Here is a 21,604-nt window from a genome sequence, read left to right on the forward strand (position 1 = left end):
AATTTATCTGCCTTTGATCAGAATGCTGAAGTCCATGTTTAGCTGGAGCATACGTATCTTTAAGAATAAATTAGCATTATTTGTAGTGCAGGAGAACCGAACAGCCTGTCACGGACCATGACCCCCCTTGTGCTAGGTGCTGTACAAACTGAACAAAAACAGTCCATGACAGTTGGGTGACACATGGCTATAGGGGTTATCTGCACTGGGAACGAGAGGCAGGGGAAGAGACTGAGAAGAATCCTAGAAGAGCAGTAGGGCTGATGCTAGGAGACCTGCTGTCCCTCGGCTGCTTCTGCCAGACCGGAGATGGTGTAGAAAGGAGACAGCTAATCGTGAGGGCCAATCTGCAACAAGGAAGAGAAGTGCAGAGCGCTGAGGTTCCAGACCTTGGGCCTAGGGCTGGGGCCAGGCTAGCACTCCTCGCAGAGTGCCTGTACCCAGCACGGCTAGCACAGTGGGAAGCAAAGGTTGGTTAGTGCCACTCTCCAGTTTTCAGAGGAAACCCTTCATAGATGTGCCCTTCTCCCCTGAACATTTTTGGACACTTCCTTTGTCCCACCTCCCTCTTGTTTTTTTCCTCCCACCACCAATTGCATTTTACCAATGAAATGGGGGGAATCCAATCAACTGAAAAAGCTGCTCTGTTTTTTCCTATTTTATCCAAATACATTTTCTAAATGGAAACTTATTCAGGGGTTTGAAAGTCCCCCCCCTTTTTTTTTTGACAAATTTTGTTTGAAAATGTTGGTTCAGTTCTATGCTATTGATCGTCAGCAGCTTTCAGGCAATGAGCTCTGGTCCTTCTCGGGCCCCTAGCAGCAGAGGACCTAAGCACCCCACTCTTAGTGGATTTATCCTCACAGCCCCCTATGCTAGTGCTCCTCCACCTGCCTTCCCTGGGTTTGCAGATGGCACCGGGGTGCAGACAGGAGCTAGGCCAGAGCTTAGAGAGAGACGCCGTGCATGTGCTCAGAGGCAGAAACGTAAAAGCCTAGGGAACTTTTACAGAAAACATTTAGGCTTGGAGTGAGCTTAGGTGCCTATGGGGTTCAGTAGCTGCCAGGCAGGGTTTTGTAGTGCAGGGGTGCCTAACACTGGTCCTCAGGCAATAAGTACCTTTGTGGATCTGGGCTGAAGGGTCTCAAAAGGAACCCTAAAGCCCCCAACCTTTGAAGACTGTGCCCTTCCCATAAGTCAGATATGAATACCTCAGCCAGGCTCCCCCATGCTCATCTCTCTGCCGCACCTAGACACCAGCCCCTTCTATGTTTGGGAAGTCCCCTCTCCCAGTGCTGTAGAGACCCCTGCAGAGTCCGTTCAGTGATGGCCCAGGCAGGGCCCTGGGATGCTGGCTATGTGTATCTACGAAGCCTGTAGCAGACTCACCCCCAGGGATGATTTAACAGCAGAGAGCTTGAAGAAGACACATCTCCCCTCGTCTGGGCAGACAGTTTTCATCTCCTCCTGGGTTGGGTTCTCCCTCCTCCCTTGAAGCTTGACACTTGGTTGAGGTGTTACAGGGTGGGATGGACTGGGCCTTGTTGTATGGATATTGATCTCAAAAGCCCAAAGAGTTAAAGGTGTTTATAAACTCTTTCACTGTCCAACTTCAAACAGGGATAGATAGGCTGGGGGTTATTTTAAACAGAGGGCTTGATTTTACTCAGTAACTTGGCAAACACCCAAAAGCATTATTTAAATTAAAAGTGTATTGATTAAAAACAAGAAAGAACAAGAAATCAAAACAGGCATTTATAGTCAAACTGTGGTTGAATGATTATGCAAAACAAACTTAGGCAAAACCTTGAAAGCCCTTCTCCTTTTGGAGACAAAATAGCAGACTCCTATTTTCAGAACAACTGGTCTTTGATGGAAAGGGTTAATTTTACTCTCAGTTTTGATGTGTAGAGTGCATTTACTTATCCTGTTCTTAACTAACAGACACAAGGTAGAGAAGAGAGAGGATAGAAAAGATGGGTGAAATATGGCTTTTGTTGATGGTTTTGAAACACTGGGCTGCTGGTTAGTTATGAGTGGGTGCTTTTGGTTGGCAAGTCAACCATGACACCTGCTGCTTGTATCCTGGTTTACGATTTGGTCAGGGACCTCATCTGATTGGATCTTTTCTTCTTAGACAATCAGGCTTGGATGAATACACCATAGCTGACTTCAGAATTTGATAAACAGTCAAGAGAATGAGAGATAGAAAGGGGTGGGGGGGAGGGCTAGAAAATAACACAACAGGGGAAGGGAAAACAATACAAGCTCTTACACATGCCTCTGCGGTACTGGCAATCGAATATCCCCACTGATGGGCTGAGGATTGGATGTCATGATCATGTGATGACTTTCAGCACTCACAGGTGAAAACAAAGTACCTCGAACAAGATTAAGGCCAGCCGGCCTTCCTCTCAGGAAGAAAGTCCTTCCGATGAGTCAAGGTGAGCTGGGATGCGTTGCAGTGCTGGCAGATCGGGGGATGAGCTGGTATGCAAGGTGGTGAGATGAGAGGGAGAGCTGAACTGAATTGATCTGAACGGAACTGATCGTGTCTTTTTTTTCACTGTTTCTTTTTAAGGAACCCAAAAAGAGGAAAAGTGGGAGTCATAGTTCATCCCTCTCACCAGTTAGGCCTCATATCCATCACACCAGTTTTGGACAATTAACTTCTGGTTCCACATCTTGTGTTTTTATCAATCATAATTACAACAGTTCTTGGATTATGTCAACATGACCTTTTCAGTTTAAACTAATCCAACTTCTTTGTCTGGTTCTTTTGGACTTGTACAACATCCAGGGTCGTAAACAATTTGACCTATTTTTCATGGTTATTGTAATATCTTAAGACCTTTTACGTACTTTTTACATTTGAGTTTACAAGAGGAGAGCCTCTTGTAGATCCAAGAGTCACAACAGCCCAGACTCGTGTGGGGTTTCTATACCCCATCACACCATTTCTGTGTAAATGGGTTTAAAATACATTAATGAAGGAAGCTTGTCTCACCTATCAGAGGGGTAGCCGTGTTAGTCTGAATCTGTAAAAAGCAACAGAGGGTCCTCTGGCACCTTTGAGACTAACAGAAGTATTGGGAGCATAAGCTTTCATGGGTAAGAACCTCACTTCTTCAAATGCACTTCTTCAGACTTGCATCTGAAGAAGTGAGGTTCTTACCCACGAAAGCTTATGCTCCCAATACTTCTGTTAGTCTCAAAGGTGCCACAGGACCCTCTGTTGCTTGTCTCACCTAGCAACTGTAGCTACGTAGACTGTGATATACAGAGAATGTTACTGGCTGAGACCCGTCTGTCAGTGAATTGTGACCTGTCCTTGATGGGGCTGCTGTCTGACATCACAAGAGTGATCACGGTTACGGCAGGCTAGTGGGAGTCACCTCCTTCCCTGAATGGGAGGATCCTATATTGAATTATCCATCAGTGTTGCAGGACCCTGGGCAGCAGATTGCATTCATTGCCAAAATGGAGCAAAGAAAGCCAAGTGACAGCACTACACTTGGGAAAGTAGCAGCTCATGTCCCCGATCTCATCGTCTATGGCGATTTCTCCCAGGAGCTGCCTTTCATTGAGAGTTTTGATGGAGTATTGCTTTTTGCAGACATTTCAGGTGGGTAGAGAGATTATTAAGGGTGGGATTTTCAGAAGGACCCAAGGAAGTTAGGTGCCCAACGTCCATTTAAAATCAATGGGATTTGTGTGCCTAAAGGCTTGTCTACATGGCAAATTACTGTGTAGCAAGCCAGGGTGTGAATCAATAGGTTGCCAGTTGCCACGCACTAACTCGGTGTGTGGACAATGCTACACCAGAGTGAAAAGTTCCAGAGTGTGGCTTGATGTACCTTGCTCTCAACCAGCAGCATGCTAAGCTATATCCGTGACTTAGCAGTGTCCATACGATGAGTGACTGGGTGGCAAGCTGGTATGCTGTAGAGTCACACCCTGGCTCATTGTGCAGTAACTCACCACGTAGACAAGTCCTAAGTCCCGTATTAGGCCTTTCTGAAAAGCCCACCCTTAGTACATGGAAGGTTTAAAAGAGATATTGTCTGCGATAATGGGAGACTTAGGCCCAAATCTAGCTGAAGTCACAGCTGAAATGGCTTAGGGACTTTCGTCTTTATTACGTTGACCGTTTTTCAGAATTGGCGTCTTTAGGCTGAAAAGAGTTTGGGACAGGAGTAGCAGAGGATGGTGCAGCAGCTGCTCAGGGCAGAGTTGTCAACTGCCGTCCCCATGCTGGAACTTTATGCAATTTTTTAGATATGATGGGCCCAGGCCAAAGAGTACCTGGAAGATAAGGACTGGGACCTTGAACTTGACTTTGTATTATGTGGGAAGATAGGTTTGATGTGGTTGTGATAGTTTGTGTTGCTGTGGAGATGTGCTGCCACATTCTCAGTTTTCTGAGGCGTGAAGGCTTTATGCCCAGGTATTTTGCATTTCTGTAGCCCAGCTGGGAGGTGAGGAAAGCATATATAACAGAGACCAGGTCATCATTCTCTAGGATGAGTCTCTCCTAGACAACTGGATGTTGTAGAGAAAGTTACTTGAGGATGCTACTGTGTGAGATTGTATCATCAGCGAACATTCCTAAACTACAGATTGAATTGACCAACGATGGATATGTACCTTCAACCAAAGGAGACTGCACTGTGATTGCAAACGCCTCTACCCACTGGCATCTCCTCTGTCTTGCTCAGGTTCTGCTTTAATCAGGTGTTCTCCATCCATGAACTGATCTCCTCCAAGCACTGGGCCATCTTGGTGGTAGGGGTATAATCATATGTATATGCAGAAGGAGAAGCAGAGCTGTGTGCCATCTGCATATTGCTGGCACTTGTGTCCCTGTTGTCTGACCAGTTTGTAGGTATTGAATAGGACTGGAGAGAGAACTGATCCTTGTGGCACTCTGCAAGTGAAAGGTCTGATGGGAGACAAGCAATTTCCCATCACTACCTAGAAAGGACTTAATGCTTTTTAGCATGTTCCCCTGGATTGTAACATCTTAAGAACTTTTACGTACTTTTTACATTTGAGTTTACAAGAGGAGAGCCTCTTGTAGATCCAAGAGTCACAACAGCCCAGACTCGTGTGGGGTTTCTATACCCCATCACACCATTTCTGTGTAAATGGGTTTAAAATACATTAATGAAGGAAGCTTGTCTCACCTATCAGAGGGGTAGCCGTGTTAGTCTGAATCTGTAAAAAGCAACAGAGGGTCCTCTGGCAACTTTGAGATTAACAGAAGTATTGGGAGCATAAGCTTTCATGGGTAAGAACCTCACTTCTTCAGATGCAAGTCTGAGGAAGTGCATCTGAAGAAGTGAGGTTCTTACCCACGAAAGCTTATGCTCCCAATACTTCTGTTAGTCTCAAAGGTGCCACAGGACCCTCTGTTGCTTGTCTCACCCAGCAACTGTAGCTACGTAGACTGTGATATACAGAGAATGTTACTGGCTGAGACCCGTCTGTCAGTGAATTGTGACCTGTCCTTGATGGGGCTGCTGTCTGACATCACAAGAGTGATCACGGTTACGGCAGGCTAGTGGGAGTCACCTCCTTCCCTGAATGGGAGGATCCTATATTGAATTATCCATCAGTGTTGCAGGACCCTGGGCAGCAGATTGCATTCATTGCCAAAATGGAGCAAAGAAAGCCAAGTGACAGCACTACACTTGGGAAAGTAGCAGCTCATGTCCCCGATCTCATCGTCTATGGCGATTTCTCCCAGGAGCTGCCTTTCATTGAGAGTTTTGATGGAGTATTGCTTTTTGCAGACATTTCAGGTGGGTAGAGAGATTATTAAGGGTGGGATTTTCAGAAGGGCCCAAGGAAGTTAGGTGCCCAACGTCCATTTAAAATCAATGGGATTTGTGTGCCTAAAGGCTTGTCTACATGGCAAATTACTGTGTAGCAAGCCAGGGTGTGAATCAATAGGTTGCCAGTTGCCACGCACTAACTCGGTGTGTGGACAATGCTACACCAGAGTGAAAAGTTCCAGAGTGTGGCTTGATGTACCTTGCTCTCAACCAGCAGCATGCTAAGCTATATCCGTGACTTAGCAGTGTCCATACGATGAGTGACTGGGTGGCAAGCTGGTATGCTGTAGAGTCACACCCTGGCTCATTGTGCAGTAACTCACCACGTAGACAAGTCCTAAGTCCCGTATTAGGCCTTTCTGAAAAGCCCACCCTTAGTACATGGAAGGTTTAAAAGAGATATTGTCTGCGGTAATGGGAGACTTGGGCCCAAATCTAGCTGAAGTCACAGCTGAAATGGCTTAGGGACTTTCGTCTTTATTACGTTGACCGTTTTTCAGAATTGGCGTCTTTAGGCTGAAAAGAGTTTGGGACAGGAGTAGCAGAGGATGGTGCAGCAGCTGCTCAGGGCAGAGTTGTCAACTGCCGTCCCCATCCTGGAACTTTATGCAATTTTTTAGATATGATGGGCCCAGGCCAAAGAGTACCTGGAAGATAAGGACTGGGACCTTGAACTTGACTTTGTATTATGTGGGAAGATAGGTTTGATGTGGTTGTGATAGTTTGTGTTGCTGTGGAGGTATTGAATAGGACTGGAGAGAGAACTGATCCTTGTGGCACTCTGCAAGTGAAAGGTCTGATGGGAGACAAGCAATTTCCCATCACTACCTAGAAAGGACTTAATGCTTTTTAGCATGTTCCCCTGGATCTCTGCCACCTCTCTCAGAAGAGTCAGCATGATCTCATGGCAAACAGGGTCAAATGGAGTGGGGGAAGGATCAGAACTAGAAAACAGGGACAGTTCCAACATAGGAACAAAGTGAACTGAAAGAACTAGGGACTTGAAAATCAGGGACTGTTGCATGCAGGGTGGATAAAAATTAATTCAAAAATATAAAAGGATTTTTTTATTTAAATATAGATTTATTTTAAGAAAAAACAACCCGATTTAAAATGAAACTTGAAATTAGCAACTTATGTTAAGGCCTAAACTTATAGCCTATTAAAATCATTTAAATTACATACAAAAATAATACCTAGCGGTACACATTTGTTGCCAAGTTTTAATGAAAGTCAAATTTCATTTCAAATGAGCCGGTGGAAGTCACTGGCTAAGAACTGGAACCAGAGTTAGCTGATGTGCTAAACCAGTTTTTGGCGGCAGTAGCCTCTTGTGCGGTGCAGAATGAAATAAAGAAAATATTCTGTTTATTCAGCTAGTTCAGTTCAAAGACTAGTTCATTCAAAATTAAGAAGCCAGTTGGAAGTTGAAAAAGAGGGAATGCTTGTTTTCCTCTTCCAATTGCAAACAAAAACAAGGTGAAAGAGGATGCGATCGACTTGTTCTAAAATCTTGAAGGACGTGGTGACCTAGAAACTCCAGCTGAATTCACTAACTACAGATAATACTTCCTTTGCTTAATAAATCAGTTTTAAATGGAAAATAAGTTTTGTTAAACTTTTTTTCTTATGTATCCAGCACATTTTAGGTAACACAAAGCATGTCTGACTGCAGTCGCTGAGATCATCTGCCATTTCTTGCCTCCTCCAGTGGCTGCCTGACTGCTCTTTGTGTTACAGGTTTTACTGCACTGACGGAGAAGTTTAGCACGGACACCAGTCTGGACTGTGGCGCTGAGCAGCTAACGCAGACCCTCAATCATTATGTAGGGGATATTGTGGAAAGTAAGTAACGAGCAGCATGATCCCTCGCTGAGAGCACTTCCTTGGCTCAGGTCTGGGGAACTGAAGAAATGCCCATCAGAGAGGCGTTCTGTTAAGCAGCCTGGGCCCTTCTTGGAGGTTGGGATCTTCTCTGTCACTTAGGGAGCCTTGAAAATCTCCCAAGATTAGGAGGGCTGGATGGAGCTGCTTTGGGAATCAGTCTTTGCTGCTCCCCACTGGCACAACGTGTCCTGCTTTGAAGAGTCCATTGTTCCTTTGGCTCTACCCTGGTGAATGCCTCCACCTAAGTTCCCTGTAAGCTGCACGGCCACCTGGCAGCCTCTCAGTGCCAGGCAGGTGCTCAGGGAATCCGCCACAGCCGGGGGATGGGCGCTTATCCTGCGGCCCCATCCCCAAAGCTGCTGCGGCGAGGAGAGGCGCCTCTCCCCCGCAGCCCAGGTGCTGATGCGGGGAGAAAGAGCTGAGGGGAGTCCTCTCTTCCCGCTGTAGCCCCCTCCCACACTCCAAACCCTTCATCCCGGATCCACCCCAGAGCCCGCACTCCCAGCTGGAGCCCTCACCCCCTGCTCCCCAGCCCTCTGCCCCAGCCCTGAGCCCCTCATCCCTGGCACCACCCCAGAGCCCGCACCCCCAGCTGGAGCCCTCACCCCCTGCTCCCCAGCCCTCTGCCCCAGCCCTGAGCCCCTCATCCCTGGCACCACCCCAGAGCCCGCACCCCCAGCTGGCGCCCTCACCCCCTGCTCCCCAGCCCTCTGCCCCAGCCCTGACCACACTCCTAACCTCTCGGCCCCGGCCCCACCCTCACCACATGAAATTTTTTATGAGTCACATATCACCTCCATATTGGTGCACATAACAAAATTCATTCCGCACATGGGTGGGAAAAATTAGAGGGAACACTCGTCTCCACCCCATTTCACTGGAAGAGCAACGTCTTGTTGTTTATGTGGCCAAGGAGTAGGGTGACCCTGTGACATCAGCACACTAATGATTTGGGGATCTGAGCTCTGACAAAAGTTACCAATTCCCTCTCAGGATCTAGAAAGCATCCCAACACCCTCAGAGCACAATGTGGCCCTTCCTTGTCTATCTTAGGCTTTTATATGGCCTCCAACACCCCTGTGAGGAAGTGAGGTAGGGGAGTGCTATTATTCATGTTATGGATAAGGAACCCAGGCATGGAGAGGCCAGGTGATTTGCCCAACGTCACACCTGTAGTCTGTGATGGAGCAGGGAACCAAATCCAAGTCGCCAGAGTCTCTGGCTTAGCTCCCTAACCACTGGATCATCCTTCCTTATCTCCTGCTGTCACATTGCTTTTGAGAACTTGCTTCAAAACTTCCCATGGAGCAGTGCTTCTCAGGTTGTCCCTGGGCCCTCCCTGTTGGATGCGACATTTTGAGAACTGAGCAGTAGGGGATTTGAAGGGTTGGGAGAAGAGGTCGGTCTGGGAAGGGATATTTCTAGTTGCCATAGAAACACTGTGCTCTGCCTCCTTATGGTGGCTTTTGAGATGGAGTTTAACTCCCTGATTTTTGCTCTGAGCCCTCAGCAGCTGGGAGCTTTGTTGTGATGACATGCTCAAGCATACACCATCTTGCTCACTCAGTCATACCTACTCTGCAATATATGCCCCCTCAATGTGTGCATGCACAAACACACACACACACGTGCCCATCCCCCGATCGACAGAACAATTTGTTCCATGATTTTCTTTGACAAGAGCTGTGTGTAACTTCTCTCGCCTTTTCTCTTGCTGCAGAGGTGCTGATTTATGGAGGCGATATCTTGAAATTTGCAGGTATTTATTAGCTTGTGATATCTGGGGTGGGGTAGAGCGGCCTACTCTCCCGTTGTCATTTGACTTGTGAGGCTCTGGACAGTGGCGGCATTCAAACTAGCCAACTCCCTTTTCTTGTTCTATTGTACCCGTCCCTCTGGCTTCTATTCCCACAGAGCTGATCTATGATTTGGAAGAAGCAAGAATTTACACTATATCTTTCAGTTAGAAACAACCCCGATTCCCCTTCCTCTGTGTCTGATTGAGAAATCCTGGCTGGTGCTTCCTTTAGAACTGAGCTCAGATGGAAGTTAGGCACCTAAATACCTTTATTTGGGCATAAACTTTCATGGGTAAAACCCCCCACTTCTTCAGATGCATGGATACACTTCTTCACTCCATGCATCTAAAGATGTGTGTTTTTTACCCACAAAATCTTATGCCCAAATAAATCTGTTAGTCTTTAAGGTGCCACCGGACTCCTTGTTGTTTTTGTGGATACAGACTAACAGACTACCCCCCTGATACTAAATACCTTTGGGGATCTCGGCCTGAATGACTGTGCTAGCAGTTGCCCAAGGGCGATAGGAGGTGCAAAGCCTTAGATGTATCTTAGCCAGCGGACACAGGTTTGCGTGTGTGGGAGAGAGGAGGGGAACATGCAGCAAGCCACTGCAAGGGGTCACTGACGGGGAAGGGACACTTGCAGTCAGTGGCTATAAGGGATCACCGGGAAGGAAGGTTTACTTGTAAAAAGCAGCTGCAGGGCATTACTGAGGCCTGGTCTACACTACGAGTTTAGGTCGAATTTAGCAGCGTTAATTCTAATTAAGCCTGGACACGTTCACACGACGAAGCCCTTTTTTTCGACTTAAAGGGCCCTTTAAACCGGTTTCTTTACTCCACCTCCAATGAGGGGATTAGCGCTAAAATCGGCCTTTGCGGGTCGGAATTGGGGTAGTGTGGACGGAATTCGACGTTATTGGCCTCCGGGAGCTATCCCACAGTGCTTCATTGTGACCGCTCTGGACAACACTCTCAACTCAGATGCACTGGCCAGGTAGACAGGAAAAGCCCCGCGAACTTTTGAATTTCATTTCCTGTTTGCCCAGCGAGGAGAGCACAGATGACCACGCAGAGCTCATCAGCACAGGTAACCATGATGGAGTCCCAGGATCGCAAAAGAGGTCCATCATGGACTGAACGGGAGGTATGGGATCTGCTCACCATATGGGGAGATGAATCAGTGCTAGCTGAACTCCGTAGCAGTAAACGAAATGGCAAAATATTAGAAAAGGTCTCAAAGGCCATGAAGGACAGAGGCCATAACAGGGACGCACAGCAGTGCCGCATGAAAATTAAGAAGCTAAGGCAAGCCTACCACAAAGCCAGAGAGGCAAACGGAAGGTCCGGGACAGAGCCGCAAACATGCCGCTTCTACGCGGAGCTGCATGCCATGTTAGGGGGTGCAGCCACCACTACCCCAACCGTGTGCTATGACTCCGTCAATGGAGAAACACGCAACAGGGAAGCGGGTTCGGGGTATGAGGAAGATGAGGATGAAGATAATATAGATAGCTCACAGCAGCAAGGAAGCGGAGAAACCGGTTTCCCCAACAGCCAGGATATGTTTATCACCCTAGACCTGGAACCAGTAACCCCCGAACTCACCCAAGGCGTGCTCCCAGACCGTGAGGGCACACAGGGGACCTCTGGTGAGTGTACCTTTGTAAATATTACACATGGAATCGGCGTTCCACGGCATGAACCTGCCCCAGTAACACCATGATTTGCACATTGCTGGGGCCTGTACTTTGTGAGAGGTCTATGTCCATGTCAATTTCCTCATCACTCTCGTCGCCACGCTGCAATCGCCTCATCGGCTGGTCCTGGTTTTGCTTTGGCATGTCCTGGCTCTGCATATACTCCAGGACAATGCGCGTGGTGTTCATAGTGCTCATAATTGCTGTGGTGATCTGAGCGGGCTCCATGATCCCAGTGCTATGGCCTCTGGTCTAAAAAAAAGCGCGAAACTATTGTCTGACGGAGGGAGGGGCGAGTGACGACACAAACAACTATCACACAGAATGGCCCCCCCCCGAAGATTGAACTCAAAACCCTGGGTTTAGCAGGCCGTTGATTTCACAGAGGGAGGGGAAGCAAATGAATACAGAACAAATCCATTTTTTACATCTTAAGCTGGCAGCCGACGGTGCAGCATGACTGATAGCCCTTGGCATCTTCTGGGTGCTTGGCAGAAAATACTGGGCGCTTGGCAGAAAATAGCATACTACGACTGATAGCCGCCATCATCATTGGGAAGGCAGCAGAATATGACTGGGGGACATTCGGAGTTTCAGCCATCATCTGATCGAACTGCAGTATGACGACGACGGATACCAGTCATCATACACCATCTACTGCCAAAAGGCAAGGGGCTGCTGCTGTGTAGCAATGCAGCCCCACATCTGCCAGCCCCACGTCTGCCAGCACCCAGATAGCCGATGAAGCCTACCAGTCATACTGCACCATCTACTGCCAAAAGGCAATTAGCTGCTGCTGTGTAGCAATGCAGTACCATGTCTGCCGGCACCCAGAGGACATATGGTGGCGGTGAGCTGAGCTGAGCAGAGCGGGCTCCATGCTTGGCGTGGTATGTTGTCTGCACAGGTAACCCAGGTAAAAAGGCGCGAATCGATTGTCTGCTGTTGCTCTGACGGAGGGGGAGGGGCCTGATGACATGTACCCAGAACCCCCCCCCCCCCCCCCCCCCGCGAAACTGTTTTGCGTCATTCAGGCATTGGGATCTCAACCCAGAATTCCAATGGGCGGCGGAGACTGCGGGAACTGTGGGATAGCTACCCATAGTGCAACACTCCGGAAGACGACGCTAGCCTCAGTACTGTGGACGTAGTCTGCCGACTTAATGCACTTAGAGCATTTTATGTGGGGACACACACAATCAGTTGTATACAACCGATTTCTATAAAACCAGCTTCTATCAATTCGACCTAATTTCGTAGTGTAGACATACCCTGAGTGGGAAGAGGTAGTCACAACCGACAGCTGCTAGAAGCATAGAGGGGTTGGTCTGTTCACAGCCAGGAGGTGCTAAGGAGTTTGGGGTGGTTAGTGAGCAATCTCTCTGTGGGTCAGAGTGCTGGGCAGGTACAGGTAGATCTGCTGTGGCTTGCTGAAAAGCCAAGTGGCTTTGTCAGCACTTTAGAAACAAGAAGAGCATGTATCCCATAAGTCTCTGTCACTCTGCCTTCCCCAGGGGATGCACTGCTAGCACTGTGGAGAGTGCAACAAAGCCAGATGAGCGATATCATTACATTGGCGCTGAAATGTAGCCTGAGGATCCAGAAAGAGTATGGGGTTCGTGAAACTGAAGTGGGTCTGAAGCTCCAAGTGAAGATAGGTACTATGGCTACTAATGGAATAACAGTACTTTGCAGTCACTAGAGAGCACATTCCCAAAGCACTTTACAAAAGTGAATAGGAAGCATTCGCCCCATTGTGCAGGGGGGGAAGCAGAGGCAAATGGAGATGAAATATCTTGCCCCAGGTCACACAGTGAGTTGGTGGTGGAGATGGGATGAGCATTCAGGACTCCTCACTGCCAGTTCCTTGCCCTAACCAGTAAGCAATTCTGCTTCCTGAGTGGACAGTCACATGAGCCCCCACTCCCCTTGCTCCCAAGATATGCCGCTGAGAAACACCCTGCCCAAATCTCGTTCAATTTCTAGTGTGCCAGGAGTCTGTAAAAGATGTTAATTGCTCAGTGATCTGATCAGTTGCATCCTTTTCGGCAGCTGCATGGGAAAAGCCGCTTCTGTGGTAGGGAAAATGTATTTCTGGTCAGAGAGGAGAGAATTTTGGGGACTGGAATAAAGAACATTTCACCTCTAAGTTGCTGGTTCAAATTGAGCCTGTGGAAGTGGTGACCAAGACTCGTTCCTATCTGATTGCTTGCTGGCTCATGTGAAATGCATTGCAGGTCTTGTTTTAGTTCATAGCAGACATATATCTGTGACACGTAAACCATCCTTACATTTAGAAACAACAGTCTCATCGGAGAAGCCAAGGACTGAATGGGCCTTGGGGATCAAACTACTGAAGTACCTTAGGGAGGCAGTTTGGGGCAGTTGGTCCTAGAGCTGGCCATTCTGTATCTATTATGTGAATAAACAACTACAATTTATTGGTGCCAGTCTGGCACCTTTCATCGGTGCTGACTGTACCTAGTTTATTTTTACAGAGCTATGACTGTCTCTGAATAGCTTCTGACTAGGACTCATGGACAAAATTCCATCAAAACTGTTTTTCAACGGAAAATTGGGTTTTCTACTAAGCAATTTTTGTTATGAAGAGTGTCTGTTTTCCATGGAAAATTTCAATTTTCCATCAAAAAACCCCAAACAGCTGAAAACTGAAATATTTCGATTTAGAAATCCTGCCACAGTGCCTCATGGGAATTGTATTTTGGTCATCTAATGTCCTCCCTAGCTGGACTACATCTCCCATTGTACACAATGAACAAAGACTCCTCCGATTATTAACCACTTCCCCTCACTAAGAGAGGACATTAAGAAGCATCATGGGTGATGAAGTCTAACTAACAGAGAGTCCTGTGGCACCTTTAAGACTAACGGATGTATTGAACCATAAGCTTTCGTGGGTGAATACCTACTTCGTCAGATCTTGCGTCTGACAAAGTGGGCATTCACCCATGAAAGCTTATGCTCCAACACATCTGTTAGTCTTAAAAGTGCCACAGGACCCTCTGTTGCTTTTTACAGATCCAGACTAACACGGCCACCCCTCTGGTACTAGTAGTCGAACTAGAGAGCCCAACCTATAGAGAATAATGGGAGCTTGAGGCATCAGAACGACAACTCCCATAAATAAAGTGGCAGTATTTCCAAATCCATCTTTTTGTTTTGTTTTCAGCCAAAGTATTTCAGCATTTGAATTTCTGCTGAAAATCAACATTTTTAATGGAAAATTTAGATGAAAATTATTTCTTTTTTGTTTGAATTGAAATGGTCAGTGGAAAGAGTACCCCCTTTATTTACCAGGTCTACTTCTGAGTATTTCACATCCATGGAAAGCAACAGGAAGTTGCTAGCCATTAGGGTTGTGGGAAGTGCCTTCACGGTACCTCTGTTCCTTTCTGTTTGGCAAAGGAATGTAAAGCCACCTAAGTTTGGGATCTTCAGCAACTTGCTCTTTTGCCATTTCCTTATATTAAGCTGGGGAGTTTTAGATTACATCTGGATGTTTTTTCTGTGTGTGTTTTCAAGCAGACATTTACAAGCTCCCTTCACGCAAACTCCCAGCAGCAGCAGACTGAGAGCAAAATCCTTCTGCTTGCTGGCCCCCTGGTTAGACCACACAGACAGAATGTACAGTGATGTCCCAAATGAGAGAGTGCTTTTACTGAGTTCAACTCAAAGTCTTAGTAGATGCTGCACTGAGCCGGTTCAGAAGGGATTATTGAATTGCATATCACTTTATTGCTATCCAGCCAATGTTTCTCAAACTTGTTCATGATGTGGGCACTTGCTACATGCCAAGTACCAAGTTCCAGTTGTTTTTGAGTGATCTGTCTGTGAAGAAAAAAGCATGGGGACAATTATTTTAAATGAGAAGAGTGTAAACATTATGCTCCATATTTGAAATAAATTACTCATTGGCAAAGAGATGAACTTGGTGGAAACTTATGATCAGGTATAATAATAGGCAATTGTTGATCCACTGGATCATGGTGTACGCGTAAGAGGTCTAGTCAGTGCCTGATGAATCCACCTATGGCTGACAAGCCCAATTTGAGAGTGTGAAGGGTTGGATCACAGAAACCCCCTTGGGAGCTGCCACCCGATGTGCCAAGACTACCTCTACCCCTGCTTTCCCTGCCAACTCGGGATCCCAGCACCCTGTCTTGCTGAGCCAGACACTCCCGTCTGCTCCAGCAAAGACCCAGGATCTGAATTACTTGCCCCAAAGCTGCAGGTTTACCTGAAGGCAGCTAACAGAAGTGTTCCTGTCTTTAGCACTCAGATGCCCAACTCCCAATGGGGTCTAAACCCAAATAAATCCGTTTTACCCTGTATAAAGCTTAAGCAGGGTAAACTCATAAATTGTTCGCCCTCTATAACACTGATAGAGAGATATGCACAGTCGTTTGCTCCCTCAGGTATTAATACATACTCTGAGTTAATTCATAAGTAAAAAGTGATTTTATTAAATACAAAAAGTAGGATTTAAGTGGCTCCAAGTAGTAACAGACAGAACAAAGTCACCAAGCAAAATAAAATAAAATGTGCAAATCTATGTCTAATCCAACTGAATACAGATAATCTCACCCTTAGAGATGCTTCAGTAAGTTTTTTCCTCAGACTGGACACTTTCCAGGCCTGGGCACAATTCTTTCCCCTGGTACAGCTCTTGTTTCAGCTCAGGTGGTAGCTAAGGGATTCTTCATGATGGCTCCTCCACTTTGTTCTGTTCCACCCTTTTATATATCTTTTGCATAAGGCGGGAATCCTTTGTCCCTCTCCGGGTTCCCACCCCCTCCTTCTCAATGGAAAGACACCAGGTTAAAGATGGATTCCAGTTCAGGTGACATGATCACATGTCACTGCAAGACTTCATTGCCCACTTGCCAGCACACACGTATACAATAAGACTTACAGGTAAAACACAGCCATCTGCAGTCAATTGTCCTGGTTAATGGGAGTCATCAAGATTCCAAACCACTATTAATGGCCCACACTTTACATAATTACAATAGGCCCTCAGAGTTATATTTCATATTTCTAGTTTCAGATACAAGAGTGGTACATTTATACAAATAGGATGATCACACTCAGTAGATTATAAGCTTTGTAATGATACCTTACAAGAGGCCTTTTGCATGAAGCATATTCCAATTACATTATATTCACTCATTAACATATTTTTATAAAACCATATAGACTGCAACGTCACAGAGAGTAACATAGCTTGTTACAAATCTCATAGATCCAGATATTGTCTGAATGGGAGCCCAAGATTACAGCACACTGCTTTCTTCTTCAGATATAAACAGATTGTTATAATGGAAACCAATTTGTAACCTTATATAACAGATGCTACCGTGTGACCCTTATAATTATGTGTGCATTATTATTATTTATTAACTGACATGCTGTTTAATTCATTGGAGAGTGTTGTTCTAGAAATCCTCAGATTCCTGGAATAAATATCACATATTGTCAAGAACTGATCCAAACCTCCCACCCCCCAAAAAATAGGTTGGCCTTCAAAATCCGCTTCTAAGATCATTGAGATACATATATTACAAATGGTAAAGTAAAAATGCCCTCCATAACCATCTTGTTTCTCTTGTCAGGGCTATCTGCAGGTCACATCTCCAAAGTTGTTGTTGGAGACAATAAGCACCAATATTTTCTGGTACTTGGCCGAGCAGTGGATGAAGTTCGGTTGGCCCAAAACCTAGCAAAAGCAAGCGAGGTTATTCTATCGCCGAACTGCTGGGAACTCTGTAACAGGAACATGATAGAAATAGAAACAATTAAAGATCAAAGATCTGTTAAGGTGGGCAATGTGGAGTGTGCAACAATTGTTCATAACCAGTGGCGTGTGTATTGCTTTGTTATCTAGGCTGGGGTGTGTTTACGTGCCCCATTGTCTTCTGCTGGATGCAACCTCACACGTATGCTTGTGTGTATATCTGTTATTGGGCCTGTATCCAATGGACCAGCTGGGCAGAGGGGGCCGAGAGGGATGGTGATGCGAAAGTTGAAAGTGGTGATGAAGTAAGAAGGCATAGTAGAATGTGGACTTAACTTTGGCTTCCTCTTGCCAGGAGTGGCTGGTCGTTAGGGAATAAGGGGGGTAAGCCCCACCAGTGATCTCAGAACTGGGTAGTGTAGCTGCTGTAGTGCAGGGGACAGAGCCAGAGTATGGGGCTCTTTACCCATGCTCCCTGCAGCCTCCAGCCCCTGCAAGAGTCTCTGCAAGAGAAGGGATGCAAGTGGCAGAGGGAGGAGGTGCAGAGCAGCGAATACCAGAGCTTTCTGAGCAGGGGGCAGGGTTCCGACCTGTGGGGCATCTGAGATTGGTGGTGATGGGTGTCAGGTAGGAGGGGGAAGATTTTGGAGCCTGGGGATGGATTTGCTAGACCTGGAGGGATGTGTGGGGGCATTCTGAGCCTGTGGCTGTCTGGTGGCCAGGGCTCAGAGCTGAGGGTGTGGGCCTGAGCTGTGGAGGTCTGTTAGGAAGAGGGAGGATCTCAGCCTGGAGGAAAGGGTATGTTTGTCGGGCGTGTTTCTCAGCAGGTGGGGAGCTGAGGGAAGAGTTGAGTGGGAAGGTTGATGGAGTCGGTTGAGGGTGTGGGTGAATCAGTGACTGTGGAGGGGGTGGTCGGGGGGTGGTAGGGTACAGCTAGATTGGAATGGGAGATATTAGGGCTAGGAGAGAACAAGAAAGGGGTCACAGAAGGGTAAATACTGTTCTCACTTGCCCTGCCTTTTCCTGTAAAAGGCCCCAAGTACTCATCCTGACAGGATAACACCCAATTCCCTGATCCATCCCCCTCGCCAATCCTGGTGTCCCCGCTTTAAACTCTGAAAATACGACCAACCTGCCAGGGAGTGGAAGTGGGAGCACTGCTACCTGCAGCCCACCAGGTATTTTGAGCACCCCCCTCTTACACCTTGCATCAGTTCTTGGAGAGCAGCTGTGAGAATGGGGAGGAGAATCAGACCGTGGGCCTATTGTGATTTTAGTTAGTATCTTTCTGGAGGCACTGAGATAGTTCAGTGACAGGTGTCATGAGAAGAAGCTGGGCTTCAGTTCTGCACCTGCATCTGAGTAAGCCCATTGAAATCAGTGGGGCCAATCAGGTGCTTCAAGTGAAGCACGTATGTAAGCATTTGCAGGACTGGGGGCTTGCACAGATACCCAGCAGGAGACAGATGGTGGAATTGGAAGGCTTTTCACCCCAGCTTTGGAGGCTGCAGAATCTTTTTGTTGCATTCGTTGGGAGCGTCGTCACTTGTTTTGCTCCAGCCCAAAAATCTTTTCTGATTACTGCTGTGTCCTCCATTCAGTTGACAGGGAGGTTGATGATGGAGGTGACAGTGAAGGATGGGAGTGCGTTTTATTGAATAATTCTGCACTAGGCTTGTGGAAGCTGACAGACGCCTTTAATTCTGTGTGCCTTTAGGCTAGATACATAAAGAACATCTCTGAGATTGAGTTCGACGAGTTCTTCTGGAAATGTACCAAATACCTACAGCACTACCCCACGGGTGAAAATAACAGTGAGTGCCTCTTCCTTCTACTGTGTTGACCCCAGGGAGACGGCAGGCTGAGAGTCCTTTGTTTTCCGTCAGTGTAAATGTGAGAGGGTGAATGGACTGCACATGGGGGCCCCTGCCCTGTACCCCTTTGAGTTCCTGTGTCCTCCTCCATTCCCTGCCACCAAAATCCCGAGGCAGCCAGCTGCATTTCAACTCCTTCTCCCCCCTGCTGGCTTCAACCTGTCTGGGCACCGGCAAGGGCTACGCTGACTGTGGAGGAGAAGAGACCCTCTCCCTACTTTCTGTGTCAGCTCTATGGAGACCCCTGGCTGGCAAGAAGAGACACTATAGGGAACCCTGCTCAGTGCCTACAGTCTTTCTGGGTGAGCAAGCTTTCAGTGGTGCTGATATAAGCACACAAGGAATTTTCTAATAGAAAATCCCAACTGTGCATAGGCACTGACTCCGTGGGTGCTCTGGGGCTGGAGCACCCACGGGAAAAAAATGGTGGGTGCTGAGCACCCACTGGCAGCCCCCCTACCAGATCCTCCCCCTCCCCCCAGTCCCTTCTGCCCACCGGTGGGCCCCACCGATCAGCGCCTCCCCCTCCCTCCCAGCGCCTACCACGGATCAGCTGTTTCGCTGTGTCAGGAGGCACTGGGGGAGAGGGAGGAGGAGAAAGGGTGCAGTGTGCTTGGGGGAGGGATGGAACTGGGCAGAGAAGGGGTGGGAAGGGGCAGGGAAGAGGCGGGGTGGGGCGGAGCGGGGGTGGGAAGAAGCAGGGCAGAGCTTGGGCCTTGGGGGAAAGGGTGGAGTGAGGGTGGGGCCTGCAGGGAGCCGGGGGGAACCCCCCCCCGGCAGATTAGAAACTCGGTGCCTATGGAACTGTGATTTGCATTTTCAAGATTGTAAGTGAAATAGGTTAGACAAGAATCTCCAACCCCATCCAGGCACTGTCCAGTCCCTACTGGTAAAAGTCTGCCCTTGAGCAAAGCCAGGAATAAAACCCTACGGTTTAACCACAAGTCTTCCTTCTGCTCTTGAAAGCATTGAATTTCCTCCCCTAGGTATCCTCCGAGCAACCTCCACATTGTCTCCTAATGATGAGTTGGAGAAGTCCCTCCGGAAGTATGTGATGAGAAACATTCTGAAGAAGGTACTGCAGTAACATCACAGAATTTTATTTTTTGGCTTGACGGTCTGTGCTTCACACAGCTAGAATTTTTCTGAGGTTCTCCTGATGCTACAGAGGAAAATACAAGAAACCCTGCAGTGGGTAGTTGTGGATCAACTTGTTCACGTGGAAAGTTTTTTCCTTCCCCCTCCCTTGGTTTATGACCTGAGGCATGAGGGTTTAGATCCCTTCCAAAACTATTGGGTTTTATTTAAAAAGATCCTTACTATTATAACACTGGATGTTGTCATAATTTTTTGAAATCTGCCGAGTTCTTGACTGCAGGCAATGTGTTCCACAGGCTAATTGTAAGGTGTATGAAAAAGCTTTTCCTTTGTTCTGTTTAAAATTTTAAAGTTTATGGGGAGACCTGGGTTGTAGCAAAGTCACATTGACAGGCTCTGCTCAGCTATCTCCCCCTTTATCCCCTTGGTGCCTAGCCTCATTTCCCAGTCCTGTGCTGAAAGGATCAGCGTCCTGAGACTGGAGAGTGCTTCCCATTGATGGGGGCCCCCTCCTTCCTATGGCAATAGCTGATCAGACATCTTTGCCCTCGTGGAGTTAGCACCTGTAGCTGAGAGCAGAGTCAGCCCCGCTGGAGGAGGGGTGTCTGAAGTAGTGAATGCTTCCCGCTCACCAGCAGTACGGACTGTTGAGTCCATCTGGCTCTTCTCTTTCAGATCGACGACAACCAGCCTCTAGAATATTTATCTGAGCTTCGGCCGGTCACAATTGTCTTTGTGAACCTGCAGTTTGACAAAAGCGTCAGTACCTTGGATCTGTGCAAGGTCATCCACGATGTCAGTGTGAAGATCTCAAACCTCATCCACGTCTTCAGCGGCAAAATCAACAAAGTCTTTATGTTTGACAAAGTGGGTCAGAGCTTCAAGGCCATTCCAGTTGGGCAGCTGGAGCTGGCAAACATTCCCCTGAGACTCCGGGACTAGTAGGAGGCAGGAGGGACAGTGGCACTGTCATTAGGGATAGAGAAGGGAGGAGGAGGGCAGGGATCAGGAGGAATGATAAAAAGCTTGGTGCTGAAGAGACTGAGTCTGAGGCGGTGGTGGGGTCTCCCAGAGCATTTTGGGGGTACTGTATGACAGCACTACTCTAGCAGGGTGGGTGGGAGCACAGTGGAACTGTTTGCCACAGACATTGATACTGATTTGCTCTTTGGAAAAAACCCTCACCCCTCTGGTGTTTTCTTTCCTCTCCCTGGCAGGGCTGCACATTCCTGTGTGTGTTCGGGCTCCCGGGGGATAAGCAGGCTGACGAGAGCGCCCACGCCTTGGACAGCGCACTTAAAATCTTCAACTTCTGTTCTAAGACGTCCATGGAAATAAAGTAAGCAGGAAGGTGCAGTTCTCCATGTTGCCTACAGGAGTGCTAATGGGCTTGTTTGTCATCGAAACTCCCTCGTCCCAACAGGAGGGCCCCCCTAGTGGGCAGGAGGCAGTGACATGACAGCTGGGAGACAAAATTTGGGATTAGTCCAGTTTCCCTGGGCTCCCCCTCACTCTACATGACCCAGACCTCCTAAGACAGCTATGTGCCACTGGAGCAGTAGAACCTCAGCCTCAGAGGTGATACTGGTGGGTGCGGCTGATGGCGCTTTTGTGGTGACTGGCCATGAATCTGGAACCTGCTCAGGATGACC

General features: G+C 47.6%; 1 protein-coding gene across 5 annotated transcripts in view; it reads left to right on the forward strand.

Moving 5' to 3' along the window:
- The window catches only part of LOC101945592 (adenylate cyclase type 10-like), a 105,721-nt gene that overhangs the window by 29,356 nt on the left and 54,761 nt on the right, over window positions 1–21,604 (forward strand). For 3 of the 5 annotated variants that reach the window (XM_065594219.1, XM_065594220.1, XM_065594217.1), the window contains exons 4-10: window positions 7,578–7,682; window positions 9,445–9,483; window positions 16,859–17,064; window positions 18,698–18,794; window positions 19,841–19,929; window positions 20,628–20,819; window positions 21,170–21,291. In XM_065594219.1, coding sequence (XP_065450291.1) covers window positions 7,578–7,682; window positions 9,445–9,483; window positions 16,859–17,064; window positions 18,698–18,794; window positions 19,841–19,929; window positions 20,628–20,819; window positions 21,170–21,291 — 850 coding nt within the window. Of the gene's footprint in view, window positions 1–7,577; window positions 7,683–9,444; window positions 9,484–12,739; window positions 12,884–16,858; window positions 17,065–18,697; window positions 18,795–19,840; window positions 19,930–20,627; window positions 20,820–21,169; window positions 21,292–21,604 lie in introns of all 5 variants that reach the window. The other 2 variants (XM_065594218.1, XM_065594216.1) reach the window with 1 other exon arrangement.

This window comes from Chrysemys picta, chromosome 4 (assembly GCF_011386835.1).
Source record: "Chrysemys picta bellii isolate R12L10 chromosome 4, ASM1138683v2, whole genome shotgun sequence".
In the NCBI taxonomy this organism is placed as follows: domain Eukaryota; kingdom Metazoa; phylum Chordata; order Testudines; family Emydidae; genus Chrysemys; species Chrysemys picta.